This window comes from Typopeltis vanoorti, chromosome 10 (genome assembly GCF_054136105.1).
Source record: "Typopeltis vanoorti isolate ZY-2024b chromosome 10, IOZ_Tvanoo_1.0, whole genome shotgun sequence".
NCBI classification, from domain to species: domain Eukaryota; kingdom Metazoa; phylum Arthropoda; class Arachnida; order Uropygi; family Thelyphonidae; genus Typopeltis; species Typopeltis vanoorti.
The window spans coordinates 120,362,551-120,379,685 of NC_143558.1; the positions used below are offsets into that span (position 1 = coordinate 120,362,551).

General features: G+C 35.6%; 1 protein-coding gene across 1 annotated transcript in view; it reads left to right on the forward strand.

Moving 5' to 3' along the window:
* Dhc64C (dynein heavy chain, cytoplasmic) overlaps window positions 1–17,135 on the forward strand; it is a 1,087,706-nt gene that overhangs the window by 504,775 nt on the left and 565,796 nt on the right. The window contains exon 45 of the mRNA XM_090398628.1: window positions 5,142–5,309. Coding sequence (XP_090254754.1) covers window positions 5,142–5,309 — 168 coding nt within the window. The remainder of the gene's footprint in view (window positions 1–5,141; window positions 5,310–17,135) is intronic.

Genomic DNA, 17,135 nt, shown 5'->3' on the forward strand with positions numbered 1-17,135 from the left:
ACTGAAAGAAGAAAGGAATGTATGATCATCAGCAAAGCTATGGATAGGGTTTGTTAGAGAAGGAGATCTTATTTACAGGATATGTCAGTGAAAATTGTAGTATACCTTTTAACCACTTGGTTTAAAAGAATATAATTTCTTGTCATAATTTCTAATAAGGTGGTTAGAAGGTATAGTATACTGACAAGTGGTTAGTCAACTGCCTATGTGTGTAAGTCACACCATAGTTCTCTTCTGTGTTGAGATTTCACATCATTTGCCTCATTATCCCAGAATGTAAAATATACAAGTAGATTTCTGCATATGTTTAACTTTGCAGATCTACTTTCCACTGATGAGACCTTAAGGCAGTGTTTCCCAATGTTTTTTAGATCATGCCCCACCTCAATGCCTCAAAGATTTTGATGCCCCCCCCCTCCCTTCCCTCTAGCGTAATAGTCAGCCAAGTTCTAAAAAAGTATAATATAAATATGTACTTTAAATAAAAAAGGAACATAGGTAAAACTGTTTTTAATTTGACTTTCTTCAATGAATATAAATTTTATATTACACTTTGTATATTATAAAACATAAATCGAACTGAACATGAGAAAATAAAATCCAAGCTGCGTGGTTAGCCTAGTGGCTATGCACTTCTCAACCATATGCCTGGGGAAGGAGTGTCCTAGGTTCGATTCCCATCGGTGACAAGGGGAGCTGAAGGATCTTCTGAACCATAGTCAAGTTAGCCAGTCTTGGCCATGGACAGTAGGGTTTTCCCCCCAGTTTATTCTGGGGTTTCTCATCCCGCAAAGTAGGAAAACCGACTTGAGAACTCAACATTACGGACATAGGATACACTGGGGTGTAAGGCTTGACCACCTTATCCTGTGAATGGTTTGAGGTCCAATGATTAATAAAACTCCTCGACACTGCATGGTAAAGGGGGGGGGGAGTGAAGGAAGATGAGTTAATGCGATCCTTGAGCATGATATCTGCTGCAAAGAGTTTTTATTTGAGGAACTAATTTAGTCATTTGCAATCTCAAATCCCCATGGTTTGTGATAACCAGATGATTTCTTTTTTTCAGTAGCAAGTCATTTACAGCACTAAAGCCACATACAACTAAATATGATGACAGGAAGGGCAACAGTATTTTTTTTGCAAAACTAGTTGAATTTCCGTATTTTGTTTCTGTCTCGTCAGAAAGCCATGCCATTGTTCCTTTTATGTTAAATAAATTTCTAATAGACTCATCATTTTGCTTTACTGAAAGTTCTTGATACTGTATTTACTGTACTAGTAATGTCAGCTCTTTTTCTTGAAAATTCAGGGTTGCAACATCGACAATTTATCGCCGACAGTGGTGAATTTTTTGAGTATATCAGCAATGAATGCAACATCATTTTCTAATTGCCCCCCCTCCCAAAAAAAAGAAAAAATATTTAGATTGCCCCTTGTGGGCATATGCCCGACGTTGGGGAAACACTGCCTTAAGGGCTGAAACCCATCTAGATAGTGACTCATCTCATAAAGCATGGTGGCAATATCTGAAAAGGTGTGTGCGTGCTGTGCATTATGAGATACTGTGGCAATTATGCTTGGATATGGAAAATCCGATTCAAATTTTCCATGTACGTGCAACAAAATGGTGTCACCATATGATTTAGTTTATCTGGATTAAGATAATTATAGAAAGTTTTCTCTGTTAAATACAAAGTAAATTATAATATAAAAGAAATTATATTAATAATGTGTTAATTTGGTTTTCAGTATCCCTGTGGATCTAGTTGTCACTGATGATAACCCATAGCTTAAAACTGGAAAGTCTGCTGTGCATCATTGGGATACTGGAACAATTTGATATGAAATCATTTGCCTTCATATTTAAATAGCCTTGTCATGAAGATATTTCATGTGCAAACTTTTATGAGATCTTTTAACTTTTAAAATGATAAAACAAGAATGATATTTCTTTCCAATTATAATTTACTTTATTCTTGGCTGCTATTGGGCTGATAGTTGGAGAATAAGTGTCTCCTAGATTTGAGACAATCATGCATCCAAATTTATTCAAGTTAGAAGTGCTTTTTAAGACAGGTAAATGCAAGCAACACTTTCATATTTGTATTGGCTTCTTTGAAGCCAATACAAATATGAAATCTGTGGTATCCGAGGTCTAAGCAGCTATAGTGGTGGTACCAGATGTCTGTTCAAGATTCTTCAGAGATGTTGATTATCCTTCATGCTTGGTCATAGTTAGACAGTATAGACACTAGGCAAATCTAAGGATCATAGCTGATTTTTAGGAGCATGTATAAGGGATGTTAATTTTTTTGTGTGTGTGGCTTAAAGGTGGCAAAGAAATCTTTAACAATCTTTATTTCTAACTCAAATTTCAGATCCAGTGTTAAAATTTGTTAAAATTTATCTTGTATATCCAGCGTACAAGTTTTTTTTTTTTGGCAGATTTCTTTCTTATTCCATATAAATATTCATCTGGTTGTATTGAAGCACCCTTGTTTACTCTGGTAACTCTTTCTGTATTTAATTTGTTATCTTCACTAAAAACTGCACATAAATAACTGAAATGTTTCGCTTCTTCTCTTGCATTTGTCAGGAAAATGCAATTTTTTTCCAGGTTCCTTCCAGTGTAGTCATCTTTTTACTGCTGATTTTCATATCGAAATGTGTTATGATAGTTATTTGGTTTAGATAGATTCTTGAAGAATTCTGCTCGATTTATTCAAGAGTGTAACATTATGTACATAAGGTAAAGCACTAAATTTGTTTATAGTTTTGATGTCAGATTTAATGCCACTGTCCATAATGTAATCCATGCAGAAAACAAGTACATTTGTGCATTCACACATACTTGTTTATCACCTTATTTTATACCAGACCACGTAATTATATATTGTGCAGTTCTAACTGCTAACTAAAAGCTTCCTTACATCAATGTCTTTTATGATTGTTTGGTATTCATGATTTCTTGTTCTCTCTGCTCAACTTCATTTTTTTTTTATTTGCCCAAATAGCAAAAATATTTAATCTGTTATATAGGTTGGTTCATTGCTAACAATGTAGTTTTTCCACATTTACCATGTTAAGAGGTGACTACATTAAGAAAAATGAAAATAATGGCTACAGAGTTATGTTCCAACATTTTATTTCTTGTTTTTTTATGTAATTGTTATGATGTAACAACTTCTTATATAAACGACATAAGAATATTTGAATAGAGGATTGAGGAATGACTTCTCATAGCATGCAAGGCACTGTAATCAAATAAATATGAAAACAGTTCATAATTGTTGTGGACAAAAGCATTTTTTTATATCCCATTACTCTCTAATGCTGGACATAAGGTATGTATCCATGGAGCTAAAGGTAATCTTAAATTGGAAATTGTGTTTTATTTTTCTGTGAATTAATGCATCTATACATGAAGTTTGGGAAGTCCTTCATTGCTGATGCCTGCTCTGAACTGTTCTTTATCTGCCAGTCCTCACTTGCAAATTCACTAATCTAGTTACTTCTCCTGAATCCAGACTCCCATCACCAGGATCTAATGCCTTGCTGCCATGTTTGTTGTGAGTGAGCATCCATGTATGGCTCTGCTGGTGGGTGGAGAGCATGAATTCTTCATTCTCAATTTTTTCAGAGGCCATAACAAAGTCCCAACCAACTAATATACCATTGTTACACTTATTGATAACTAAATGTACCAGTTTTTCTAATCATCTGTGCAACAGGTTCAAAAGTCAATAGAGAAAATATCATTCTTCTTCTTTATTCAAAAGGGTTTAGAAGGACTAATGGGTTCTTTCAAAACAATTAAATTAAGTTCTTGTGACATGCTTGTAGACACATGTCAATAACATTCCAAAAAAACTAGTTACAGCAGCATCAGTGGGTGGAATACCAATAGCAGTTATAGTTCATATATAAACACTCAATTCCTATAGAGGAGTGATCTCAGAATGGAATCTCTTTGATGATCAGGGATGATAGGTAGAGATGCATCCTGATCCGTAGGGTCTCCTGGTTCCAACCAGAAACATCATCCTTACTTTTAATATTTTTAACCCTCAAACATCTGTAAAAGCATGTTATTGCAATTATCCTGTTACTCTATATCCCTAATCCAAGCATCTCAGAGATGTTGGATAACTTTCAAAAAGAAAGTTATCCAACATCTCTGAGATCCTCGTACGTTATCACTTAAAGACAAACCGCCAGACCATTCCACAGAATAAATGGATAAATTATATTAGACTTAGAACCAGAAATATAGATATAACAATCAAACATCTACTTGTGTGCAAGTTTTTACATAATGAAGGTATTCTACAGTACATAATGTACTGCAGAATATTGTTTCTTATTTAACTAAGATCTGAATATTGTTATTTTCTGTTGCATCAATAACATATTGAAGTGATCCATGGTTAAACAGTTTATATTATACATTTCAACTTTAATTCTCTTAGTCAGGGTCAGTCATTTGCTGTTATGAACAGTCAGGCTCATAAATCTAGTGTCTAGTTTTATAACTTTTTTACATTAGACACAGTCAGCCTCTTGTAATGACTTTCCCCGGTATGGAGGACCAGACTGTGGGGAAACCTTTCTAGAAACTACATAATTGCCAACATAGCTTTTCAGCTCATTGGTGTGGCAAGCCCTCTACCATAACAAGGTGATACTATCAGAGCGTGCAATGTTCTGTATATAATTTTAAAAAGTGGGTGAGCCGTGTATTTTCTCTCTCATCATAGCTGTACAGACTGTTCTAACCAGTAGATGGCAAGTTGCTGATTTTAGCAGCATTTGATTTGACATAATTTGTGTAGTCTTATTTGATCATGGTTATGCTTTAAAACAGTTGCTGTTTACTAGTTACCTTGCATCACTATAAGAGAAAACATTTATGAATATAAAACTTTCACATCTGTGGAGTATTTTGGTATGAACTGAAATTGCTAGTATTAAGAATTCATTCACAAAATGTTAAATCTTTAATTACAAATAATTTGGTTAAAATTATTTGTTTTGATTAAAAAAAGATTGAGGCTGTAGATAAAATCTTTTTGTAATGAGGTATGAGTTAGCAGTAATTTACACAATTCTCTCTAAATTCCTGAATGCTTTATTTTCAGCAAGATCAACTTGAAAGATATATACCACTTTGCCTCATTTATGCTTTACTTTGGTCTTTTGCTGGTGACGGGAAATTAAAAATCCGATCTGACCTAGGAGATTTTATTCGAAGTATTACCACAATTCCATTACCAGCTAATACGTCACTCCCTATAATTGATTTTGAGGTAGAGTACTTTCATATATATATTTATTTTTCAACAATAATTAAAATCTATAAATTTCTTTTTGTATTACTGTACATAAAAGTTTGATTAATCGGTTGATTACTTAATATCAATGCGCCTTGGAAGATGATTTAATGCAAAGCTGGAAGCATAATCAAATTTCTAGAACTTTGGTTATCAGTTTAGATTCCTGTGCAGTTCCCTATGCTTGTTGCTTACTGTCATTAAGCACTTGTTTCGCTTATAGTTCCATTAAATATTTACTAACACCAGCTAAATGTCAAGTTTAATTGAGAATAATTGTAAATGAAATTAAAAATGCTATGATGTAAATTCAAAAAAATAAAAAATAAATAAAAAAAATTCATATCACTCCAGAATTGGATATTAGAAATATATATACATAGCAAAACTTATTCAAATAGAATTGAGCTGCCCTTATATGTCAAAATGGTTGGCTACATGTAAATGCTAATCCATAATCATTATCAGATAGTGCTGAATGTGAAAACTTGTTGTGAACTTGTCACTGGGTTGATCTTTGAAAGTCTATAAGAAATAATTTATCTTCTTTAATTGCCATGTAAAACTGGAGAGTCTTTTTTGTGTTAATAGTTCATTTGCCTATTCTTCACAACAATACATTCAAAGCAATGTAATTTGCTTTTGCTACTTGGAAATCTATAATGATAATCTTCCCAATTTACGAGATTTGTTTTGATTGTGTAACATGCAGTGATATTTTGGTGTTGGGGTTTTTGTTGGTATTGTTTCACTTCTTTGGCTTTTATTTTATCTTGATTGTGGATTGTAAATAGTCAGGAATATTATAATTGGGGTGATGTTTGATTACACATGATTTTAAAGAATGGATTTTAAAGAATTTATAGTGGATCGAGTGTGAAAGGTGTTGTACCCAGAAGATTGATAGCATAAATTTATATATGACAACATGCCATCATTTGTCAGTTGGTGGGATTATGGTTTCATGTTTTAATACTTTCTGTAGTTTATTACTAGTGGTGAAAGCTGTTTTGTACTTTGAGTATTTAAAGATTCAATTGATGCCTTTGTAGATACCTTGGATACACTGGAATTTTAAGTTTATAAATGTCTGAGATTTTGTTTTGAGAGGAGGATATGATTCTGGAGAGGAATAGCATAGTCTGGAATAGCAATTCTGGAAAAGCATAGTCTATTAGCTGTTCATAATATTGCTGTAGACAGAAGATATCTTTGAGGTGTATGTAAAATTTCTAGGTTTAAAGCCAGGATAAATGATATTTGTATTCATTGATAAACTGTGATAATATGATGGATTTTTTTTTTTAATATGGTAAGGATGAAGTAAAGTATAAGTAACTGTCAATGTTTATAGTTTTGTGGTTTACTTTAGTGTTAATATGATAAGCAGATCTAGTTAAATTTAAAAACGTTCACCAGTTGTTCCTGCATATTCAATAGAAAACTGTAATTTATGGCTGAAGGTGTTTAGATGCACTAATTTTGAATGGTGTATTTGTTGCAAATACATAGCACACCTTCAACATATCTACCATAGTGGAAGATATGAATTGGGAGGGAGCGGAACAGGAATTAGATGATTGTATTTGAAGAAATTAGCTGAGATTTTTATATTGATTTGTAAGAATATCTCAAGGGGGATAAGTTTGTGCATTCTGTTGTGATCATTTATGAGTATTGTATGAATAATGTCCAAAGTTTAGGTAATGTTACATTGGTGTTTATATAGAGGAGAAGCATCAAAGGAAGAAAGAATATGGTCTGGTGATGTGATATGGTAATTTCTTTAATTTATTTGAAAAGCTTGTGTTTATAATAAATATAATTTAACATTTTTTTATCTTGTTCACCACATGACAGGCTCACAGCGAGTTTCACATTTTGTATGATCTGATGCAAATTTCTCTGAAATAGCAAGCCCAGTGCCATGTTACTGGTTTGTGATGCATACATGTAGTTTTTTTGATACCTTTTTTATATCTGTAGTTTGAATTAGTCTTTTTTTAGTCTTTTATCATTTATATATGTTTTATTCTTATGATTTATGTTCTTATTTATTGTTTCTTTATCCTTGTATTATTTTAAATTTAATACTGTTTTGGGCAACATTATCAATTTCAGTACCAAATATAACATCTTCACTTCCAAAAATAATTTTATATGTTCAGATCTTCATACTCCTTTTAATATATTATGAAATTTATAACTGCGTGGACTATATAATATATAGTCCATGGTTTTTTTCCCCCAGTTTATCCTGGGTATTTTTATCCCGCAAAGCAAACAAACCGGCCTTGAGCTCAACACTACAGCCATAGATACACCGGTGCGTTGGGCTGACCATCTTATCCTGTGAATGGTTTGAGGTCCGATGATTAATAAACCCTCAATACCTCAAGGTAAAAGAGGGAAGATGAGATGAGATATACCCATAAACCTTTTTTGGGTAATCTCCACTTGGAATAAACTAGTATTTAAATATAGCCCACTCTTCTGACATATAACTGGAATGGCAGCTCCATTCCACTTAAATGAGTTATGTTATATATTCTTCATTTTACTTTTTGTAAATGTTGATTCTCACTATAGCAAGCATTTTATTGATAATACACTTATGCAAAGTTACCTTTCATAGGTGGAATTCATATTTTTTATATACAAGGGTGGTCTGAAAAGTTCTCGGCCTAACAATGAAAAAACAAATTTATAATTTCAAAATTATTTTTATTTTTAGCATAATCTCATTTAAGACTAATACATCTATTCTAGTGCCATTATCCCATTGCTGTAGTGGTTTTCATTAAGATTGCAAAATACCCCTCTACAGCTGCAATAACCTCTTGATGAGAAGAAAAACACTGACCAGCGAGGAAGAGTTTTAGTTTTGGGAAGAGATAGAAGTCAGAGGGAGCTAAATCTGGGGAATAGGGTGGATGTTCCAACAATTCATAGTGCAGATCCCTTAATTTTCCCATTGCCAAAACACTTTTTATAGGCGGGTGCATTGCCCTGATGAAAGATGATTTTTTTCTTATGGAAACTGGGTCTTTTCTCATGAATTTTTTTATCTAGTCTGGTTAAAAGATCGGAATAATATTCCCCAGTTATTGTTTTACCCTTTTCAAGATAATTAATAAACAAAATGCCTTTAACATCCCAAAACACTGATGCCATGACCTTTTCTGCTTATTGGATCCAACTTTGTCTTCTTTAGTGCTGAACAACCGGCTTCTGTCCACTCTTTTCACTGCTGTTTGGATTCTGGTGTGTAATGTGAATCCAAGTCTCATCCATAGTAATAAATTGACGCACAAATTCAGTTTTATTCTTATTAAAATGCTCGAACTGATATGAGCAAGTGTGGCACCCATCTTGTGCAAAGCTTTTTCATATGCAATTCTTCATGCAAAATATATCCTACACATTCTTTTGAAATGCCTATAGTCTCGGCGATTTCACTCACTTTGACTCGCCGGTCATCCAATACCATATCGTGCACTTGATCAATGATTTCTCGTGTTGTTACACTTTTTGGACATCCTTCACGCTGATCATCTTCAAGGCTGGTACGGCCATGTTTTAACTCTGCAAACCATTTCTTAATTGTCGAAAGTGAAGAAGAAGAGTGTCCATTAACTTTAATAAACTTCAAATGAATTTCTTTTGGCGTTAACCTTCTTTTACAAGGAATTTTATAAATGCGCGCTACTTGATTATCCATTTCAAGGGTTACAGACAACACTTTTGCTTCAGACAGCCATATAAAACACAAACTACTTGATATAACAACTTGCAATTTCACATGGATGCTTATGTGAAATTGCAAGTTAGAGGAAACTTAGAGGAAAAAAAATCTTGCTGTTAGTGTTGCCATCTATGGCCGATGCCAAGAACTTTTCAGACCTTTGACTTACTTGACTTATCTAGGCGCAGTCAGCCCAGAAGGACTTTTGGTCTCAAGCACCAACGTGACGCCTAGACACGATCCTCTGCGACTATCCGCCATGTTCCAGACTCCAGCCCGACAGCCTGTAGATCCTCCTCCTCCTCCTGATCCGGGTCGGGCCTCCCACACTTGTCTCACATGGGGCTCGTTTGGTGCAGATGCCCCAGCCACTGAAGACTCCTGGCTCGCAGCTCCGTCAAGATGTCTGCCGAGTTGTACAAAGCATGTATGGCAGCATTAGACTCCAAACTCCATCTGTCATGACCCCTCCATAGATTCGTCGTAGCATCTTATTCTCAAATACTCTCAGGCTTGCCTCACCGTGAGAGTCCACGCTTCAGCACCATAGAGGAGAACAGGTCTGATCAAAGTCTTGTATAGTCCCACCTTTGTAGTCCAAAACAGTAGACGTGAGGCGAAAAGTGGATGCACTTGGTAGTAGGCCACATTCGCGGCATTCACCCAACTCTGGACATCAGCTTCGACTTTGTTGTAATCGGTCACAATAGACCCCAGGTACCTGAATTCTGTCACCCTCTCAAACTAAGCAGCTCCCGTTCGTGCGCCATGACATTCAGGTTGTCTGTATAGCCAAGAATTCTGACCTGCACCCCCATGTCGACTCCACCCGCCATTTGCTGTATGTTTCTAATTACTTTTTCCAGCACTAGATTGAAGAGAATCGGAGAAAGCCCATCACCTTGCTTCACACCGGTCTGTACTTGAAATGGGTCTGACAATTCACCTTCTGCTTTCACTCTTGCTCTCGAACCAGCTACACACACACACACACACACACACCTGCACCATTTTTCAGAGTTTTCGAGGAATTCCCAGCTCTTCTAACACCTGCCACATTTTTGGATGTATAATTGAGTCATAGGCTTTAGAAAAGATTATGAAAATATATGGAGTTCCCGGTTATATTTTATCCCAGTTAGATATGGTATGAAGGTCAGCAATAAAAAGGCAATGAAAATAGGCAGAATCATTGAAAATGTCAACTGCAAAATTGGAGATGTTAATGTCAGCTCTTTGTTTTACGCGGATGATGTTATACTTCTAAATAAATCCGCTAAAAGTCTGCAAGATTCTCTGACTAATTGAATAACTGTTGTAATAGATATGGTATGAAGGTCAGCAATAAAAAGACAAAGACAATGAAAATAGGCAGAATCATTGAAAATGTCAACTGTGTTGTTAATGGAGAACCTGTGGAACAAGTAAAACATTTCAGCTACTTAGGCACGATTTTTAGTGAAGATGGTAAATTAAATATGGAAATAAATAACAGAATCAACAAAGCTGGTATCATAGGAACTGAATAAATTCATATGGAATAAGAGAGAAATTAGTCGGAACACTAAATTAGCTGTATACAAGACAGTGTTCAAACCAGTTTTAACTTATGGATCTGAGAGCTGGGTCAGAAGTAAAACACTTGACCAAAGACTAGAGACCGCAGATATGAGAGTCCTGAGAAAGATTATATCGTGAACAGATGGCATCAATGGCAATATCATATTAAAAACGATTATATTAGGAAAGAACTTGACATTGTCAGCATCCAGGCGTGCGTTAGCAGAGCTAATCTCAGGTGGTATGGTCACTTAAACAGAATGGGCATTGAACGATTAGCAAATCGAGTGTTCTCTGCCAAGTTGGCAGGAAAACGGAAGAGGAAGACCAAGATATAGATGGATTGATATGGTACAAAGTGCCTTAGATGACAGATATATAATATCTGATAATGTTGGAGTCTTGACAAGTAACAGACTGATTTGGAGGAAAATTGTAGATAGGAAGTTAGTAATGATGTGAATTTTTCTTGAAGTACTATCATATCCTGAACACCCCCCCCCCCCCTTGAGGATACATGGCAGGAATTTAATGATGATGATGCTCCATTGCTAAAAAGCAAAGCTATTTTAGCAATTGAGCAGCAGCTCTATCACAACTGGGCTAAAAGTGATCTAATTAAATGAGATTTATTATACCTCTGTGCATTTTTTGAAGGCACATATCTTTGTAGAAGACATGATTTGAGCTAAGACAGTTTAGAATTAGTGCTGAACATGAAAAACCAATAACTTAGCACAGAAATACTTAGCAGATAGCCAAAAACCATGAACCAAACCAATAATGAAAAGTGAATTATGCAAAGTATGAATTTGAAAATTGAAAATATATAATAAAAAGAGCAAAAAGACCTGTTATATATGAAGGCAGCAACATGATGGTGTGATGGTCGTTTCATCTAAAATTTTATCAGATGTAGACGAGAGATGAATGATATTTTTATTTATCTGGCTGAGCCCTATAAACCATTAAAATGTTATCATACTCGGACAAATTTCATGATTTTTTAAATTTTTTTAAGTTGATTTATTCAATCTCATTTGATTATAAGAATATTGTAGATACTGAACCTTGTTGTGCATGCATTTTGTTTAATCATTTATATTCTTTTTTTTTGTTTTTTTTTAATATCTTGTATACATAACCTATTTATTAATGCCTTGTACAGAGAGGTATTTATAGATACCCTATATTTTTTACATATACTTTATTTATTGCTCCTTATAACTACTTATTAATACCTGGTGTGGATACTTAATATTTGTACATACTTTTTATCTTATTCATTGATTTATCTCCTTTTGACCATTTCCTAATATCCTGCTGTAATCTGTATTCTCGTGCAGTATGACCTTTGCTGCCCTTGCACCATAAAACAACAATCTTTAATCTTGAAAGGTACCTGTGGCATAACTAAAACAACAAATAAAACGATAATGACAGTAATTAATATTAATGAAAGTACAGATGTTTTGCACTGAAAATAAAGAGAGGGCATGAAGCAGACAAGATGATAGTTATGGTGGGTACAAATGACCTGAGAGGTAGTATAAATCGGGTAGGAAAAGATTTAAGAACATTATTAGATATTGTGAAGAGGAAAAGTGTCAATGGGAGGATAGTGTGTTAAGTAGACAAGCAATGATAATGAATGATATGATTGCAAAAATGTGCAAAAAAAAAAGAGGTTTGGAATTTGTTGATGTTTGGAGTGTATTTGAAGGAAAGAGGCAGTTGTATGCTAGAGATGGACTGCATCTTAACATGGAAGGACATAAGCGATTGAAGAAGTTATTGTTTTCTGAACAAGTTGAAGTTATTGGACAGGGAAACTAATATTGAAAAGGTTGAGTGTAAGAGAGAGAAACTTTAGCACTGATTGTATATTTAATGATCCTTATATGCAGAATAAATTGCAGAAGAGAGGGGATAAAAATCGGCATGGGACTACGGAAGTTAGTGACGTATATATCAGTTCTAAAGCCGGTACAAGATCTATAGGGAATCTGCAATTTTTGTATACCAATGCTAGAAGCATTCGAAATTAGAGAGAAGAATTTTTGGCATTAGTCAGTGCAATCTCACCAAAAGTTGTAGGCATTAGTCAGTGCAATCTCACCAAACGTTGTAGGCATTAGTGAAACTTGGCTGTCAGCAGAAGATGTGGTCACTGGAATTGAATTTGTTGGGTACAGTATTTTCAGGGAGGATAGAGAAGATAGAACAGAGGGAGGAGTACTGTTGATGATAGCTGATGTGTTGCAGCCAAAGAAAATAGTATATCAAGATGATAGACATGGGAATGAGAGTTCATTTGAGGCAGTCTGGTGTGAAATAGTGACCAATGCAACCAAATATACAGTTGGATGCTGCTATAGGCCAGGAAGTACAGGGGGAGATATTGAATTCATGCATCAGCAAATTAGTGCAATGAGTGAAGGCTTAGTGATTATTATGGGGGATTTTAATTACGGTGATATCAGTTGGAAGGAGGAAATATCACGTAGCAAAAAGCAAAATGAGTTCATACATCTTCTACGAGATAATTACTTGAAACAGCACATAACTGAAGGGACACGTGGTGTGAGAGTGTTGGACTTGGTTATTGGTTCAGAGATTATATGCATAAGTAAAGTGTCCTCGTTACCTCCAATTGGTGAAAGCGATCATGTGGTATTCACTTGGCAGTGCAAAATCTGTGGATTTTTCTGTTAAGAAGGGGTATATACGGAACTACAGGTTAGGCAATTATAACAAGCTTCGGAGTGAGCTTGCAGCCATCCCATGGCAGAACATATTGCAAGGGAAAGATGTTAGCAGTGCATGGGATAAAATCAGCGGGTATCCGAGTAAAGCAATATCAGATTGTGTCCCCATGGTCAGGAGGTCAAACAAGGCAAGCGTTAAATGGATGAGCAGTAGTATCAAGCTTGATCTGCAAAAAAAGAAAAGGTTATGGAGAATTTACAAGGAGAAAGGCGACCAGTACACCCATGAGCAGTACAAGGCTCAAGCTAGGAAGGTTACCAGCATAGTAAGAAAAGCTAAATCAGATTATGAGAAGACCTTAGCCAAAGAGATCAAGGGTAATCCCAAAGAGTTCTTCCGCTATGTGGCAAGTAAGACGAGGAATGACTTCGGAAGGATAACTTTAGTGGGTGCTAATGGTATTGAGGTGACAAAAACAGATGTAATAGTAGAGTTACTGAGAGATCACTTTTCAAAAGTCTATCACCCAAGTGAGGATATCTCTATACCTGTAGCAATACCTAATGTGAGAATTGAAGCTAAAAAAAAAATCAGAGGTATTAAATATATTGCAAAATTTAAATGCAAATACTGTTGTAGGCTTAGATGGAATATCAGCTCGGGTGTTGCGTGAATGCGCAAATGAATTGTCAACCCCTCTTACTTGGATATTTAATTTAAGTTTGAACTCTGGTATGGTCCCTAGGGAGTGGAAGTTAGGCAAAGTGGTTCCTTTGCATAAGGGTGGCTCTAAAACTGCGGTAGTTAATTTCAGACCAATCACCATCTCAGGAGTAGTGGTAAAAGTATTGGAAAAGTTGGTTAAAGACAAAATTCAAGAATGGGTGGATCAGGATATGATACTCTATAGAGGACAACATGGTTTTGTTAAAGGTAGTCCTGCCTTAGCAATATATTAACTATTCATAATAGAATAACATCTGAGTTGGACAAAGGAACAGGCTGCACAGTGGTACTTCTGGATTTTGCTAAGGCTTTTGACAGGATACCCCATAGAACACTATTATGCAAATTGGAGCAGATGGGAATGGATATTAAATTGGTGATATGGATAGGAGAATGGCTCAGGGAGAGATACCATAAGGTGGTGTATGGAGGAGCCAAGTCCAGAATGAGGCAGGTGACCAGTGGTGTGCTTCAGGGCTCTGTGCTTTGGCCAATGTTGTTTAATTTGTATATAAATGATATAGGAAATGGCTTAAAGGGAGATATTCAGTTGTTTGCTGATGATGCAAAGTTGTGTAGCGCAATAAAAAATCAAGCTGATGTTGAAAGTTTGCAGGATGATTTAAATAAGCTGGTAAAATGGGCAAAAGATAATTATTATTATTATTATTATTCCTGATACCTCCAAGGAGTCCGAAGACATCGCGGGAGGACACCTACAACTGTCTCTACACCTAACCTCTACTACGAATCATCTCCATCAACGCCATCTACCGCCCACCTCCAACACCACCACAACTAGTAATTTTTGTCTGTAAATTGCGTGTGTTCTGAAGGGCCGATTTGTATGTATGCGGGATGAAAAACCCGAGTTTCAGGGAGAAAAAACCTTGCTACCTCCGTATGAGATCGGCTAACTCACTGGATGTCAGTTCGATGTGGAAAAGTGTAAAGTCATGCATTTTGGGAATAAAAGATTACCAGCTGTGTACTACATTGATGGAAAGGTACTCCAAGAGATTGATGAGGCTAGGGACTTAGGGGTGTTGGTAGATAGGGAGATGAAGTTCAGAGGACACATTGCTAAGGTGTCCAAGATTGCACATAGGATTACTTGGTTGTTGAGGAACACACTGACATCCAGAGATAAAGAGGTTATTATTCCCCTTTATAAGGCATTGATACTTCCACATTTGGATTACTGTGCTCAGGTCTGGTCACCTGGATTCCTTGGGGATGAGGAGGCTGTGGAGAGGGTTCAGAGAAGAGTGACCAAGTTGGTGAGTGATATAAAAAATGCCCCCTATATTGATAGATTGAGAGCTTGTGGATTGCAGAGATTGGTTGATAGGCGAAGAAGAGGGTATATGATAGAAACATTTAAATTACTGAAAGGTTTTTATAGGATTGATGCAGGGGAAATGTTTCAGCTGTGTGATAGTGATGGAAGAACAAGAGGTCATCTCTGGAAATTAAAGAAGAGTGTGGTTAACAAAGGTGTCAGAACAAGGTTTTTTTTGCCTGGAGGGTGGTGAACAAGTGGAATTCATTGCCTGACTTAGTTGTGAGCTCTTCGTCTGTAAATGAATTCAAGAAGAGATATGACAGATATTGTTTTGCTGGTTTGGGTCTCCCGCAATGAGTCTACTGACTCCATGGAGATACCCGTAATAATAATGATCAGTGTATAGAAACAAGTCTGTCATAGAACAGGAATACAAGGTACATACAACAATCTATTTATCAATTAAAAGCACTTGCTGTGAGCTAGTGCTTTTAATTTATCAATTAAAAGCACTACATAAAGAATCTCCAAACTTTTGGGAGAGGGAGACAATCATTTAGATTCAGGTTAGGCTGATGTAGAAGTGCTTCACACCTTTCTTTGAAAAAGCATTCATATTTAAATCTGCTTCTATGGAGAAGATGAGCTTCATCCCACTGGATACTGTATTTAGTGTCAGTAGTCTATGCCAGACCGGACTTTTGAGGTTTCACATATTCAGTGTAATACTGATGTTCACTAATTCTTTTTATTCACAGAATGGCCTAAATGCCCAAAGTATGTCAGATTACATTCACAGGGAATTGGATAAGCACCAGCTGAAGATAGGCGACCGTTTTTTGTAGATGGTAACAGATGAGAAATTTTATTGGTAGGAAAATATGTGGAAATAAACTGATACTTCATTCTACCAATAGGTTCAGAGATACCAGAAATATAAGTGGTTGAGACTTTCTGGTCTGTTGAAGAATCCTTAGGTGTTGGAACATAGAAGTCATTATCTGCTTGATTTGATGAGGGGTTGTAACCATTTAATTCCATTAAGGTTTGATAGTGAGAAGTTCTTGTTGTACACTTGAGAGAGAGAGAAGCACATTATCTTTATCATTAATTTTGAATAAGAGTATCTTATTCATTGTGCCAATTAAAAAAAATAAGATGGCAGAATTATTGCATGGTGGGTTTTATAGAATCTAGCCTCATTCAGAATACTCTATCCATACAATATCTTTTGTACCCCTCCTTGAACTAATTGACAGGCAAAGCACACAAAACATTGGTAACCTTTTCCACTCACCAAATTCAAAGTAAAAAAATCTAATCCTCATATTCTTGCTAAATTTCCAGGTGTAATCTCTTGTTCTCTCTCCTCCCCATCTAAGTACTGAAATATTTACTATGCACCAATCCTGTTACAAACTTTTAGTACTTTCTGTGATTCTATCATATCCCCTCTTATCCGTATCAACCAACTTTTTCAATCCTTTTGACTAATTTTGATGGTAATATATCAGAACACAGAAAGATCAATAAATAATTATTTATTGATTTAGTGCTGGTGTTATAACCAGCATCTTCAGAGCACAAAACACAGTTTGTCACAGTATGCGAGACAACAACAACGTGATGTAATAATGGGACTAGTTTGAAAAATTGTAGCAACAACACAAAGACAAAAGTACTAATTAGGTGCCCTCTATGTTTGAAACATATTCCTGAATCTTAAAATATAGAGGGCACCTTTAGGTGCCCTCTATATTTTAAGATTCAGAGTGTT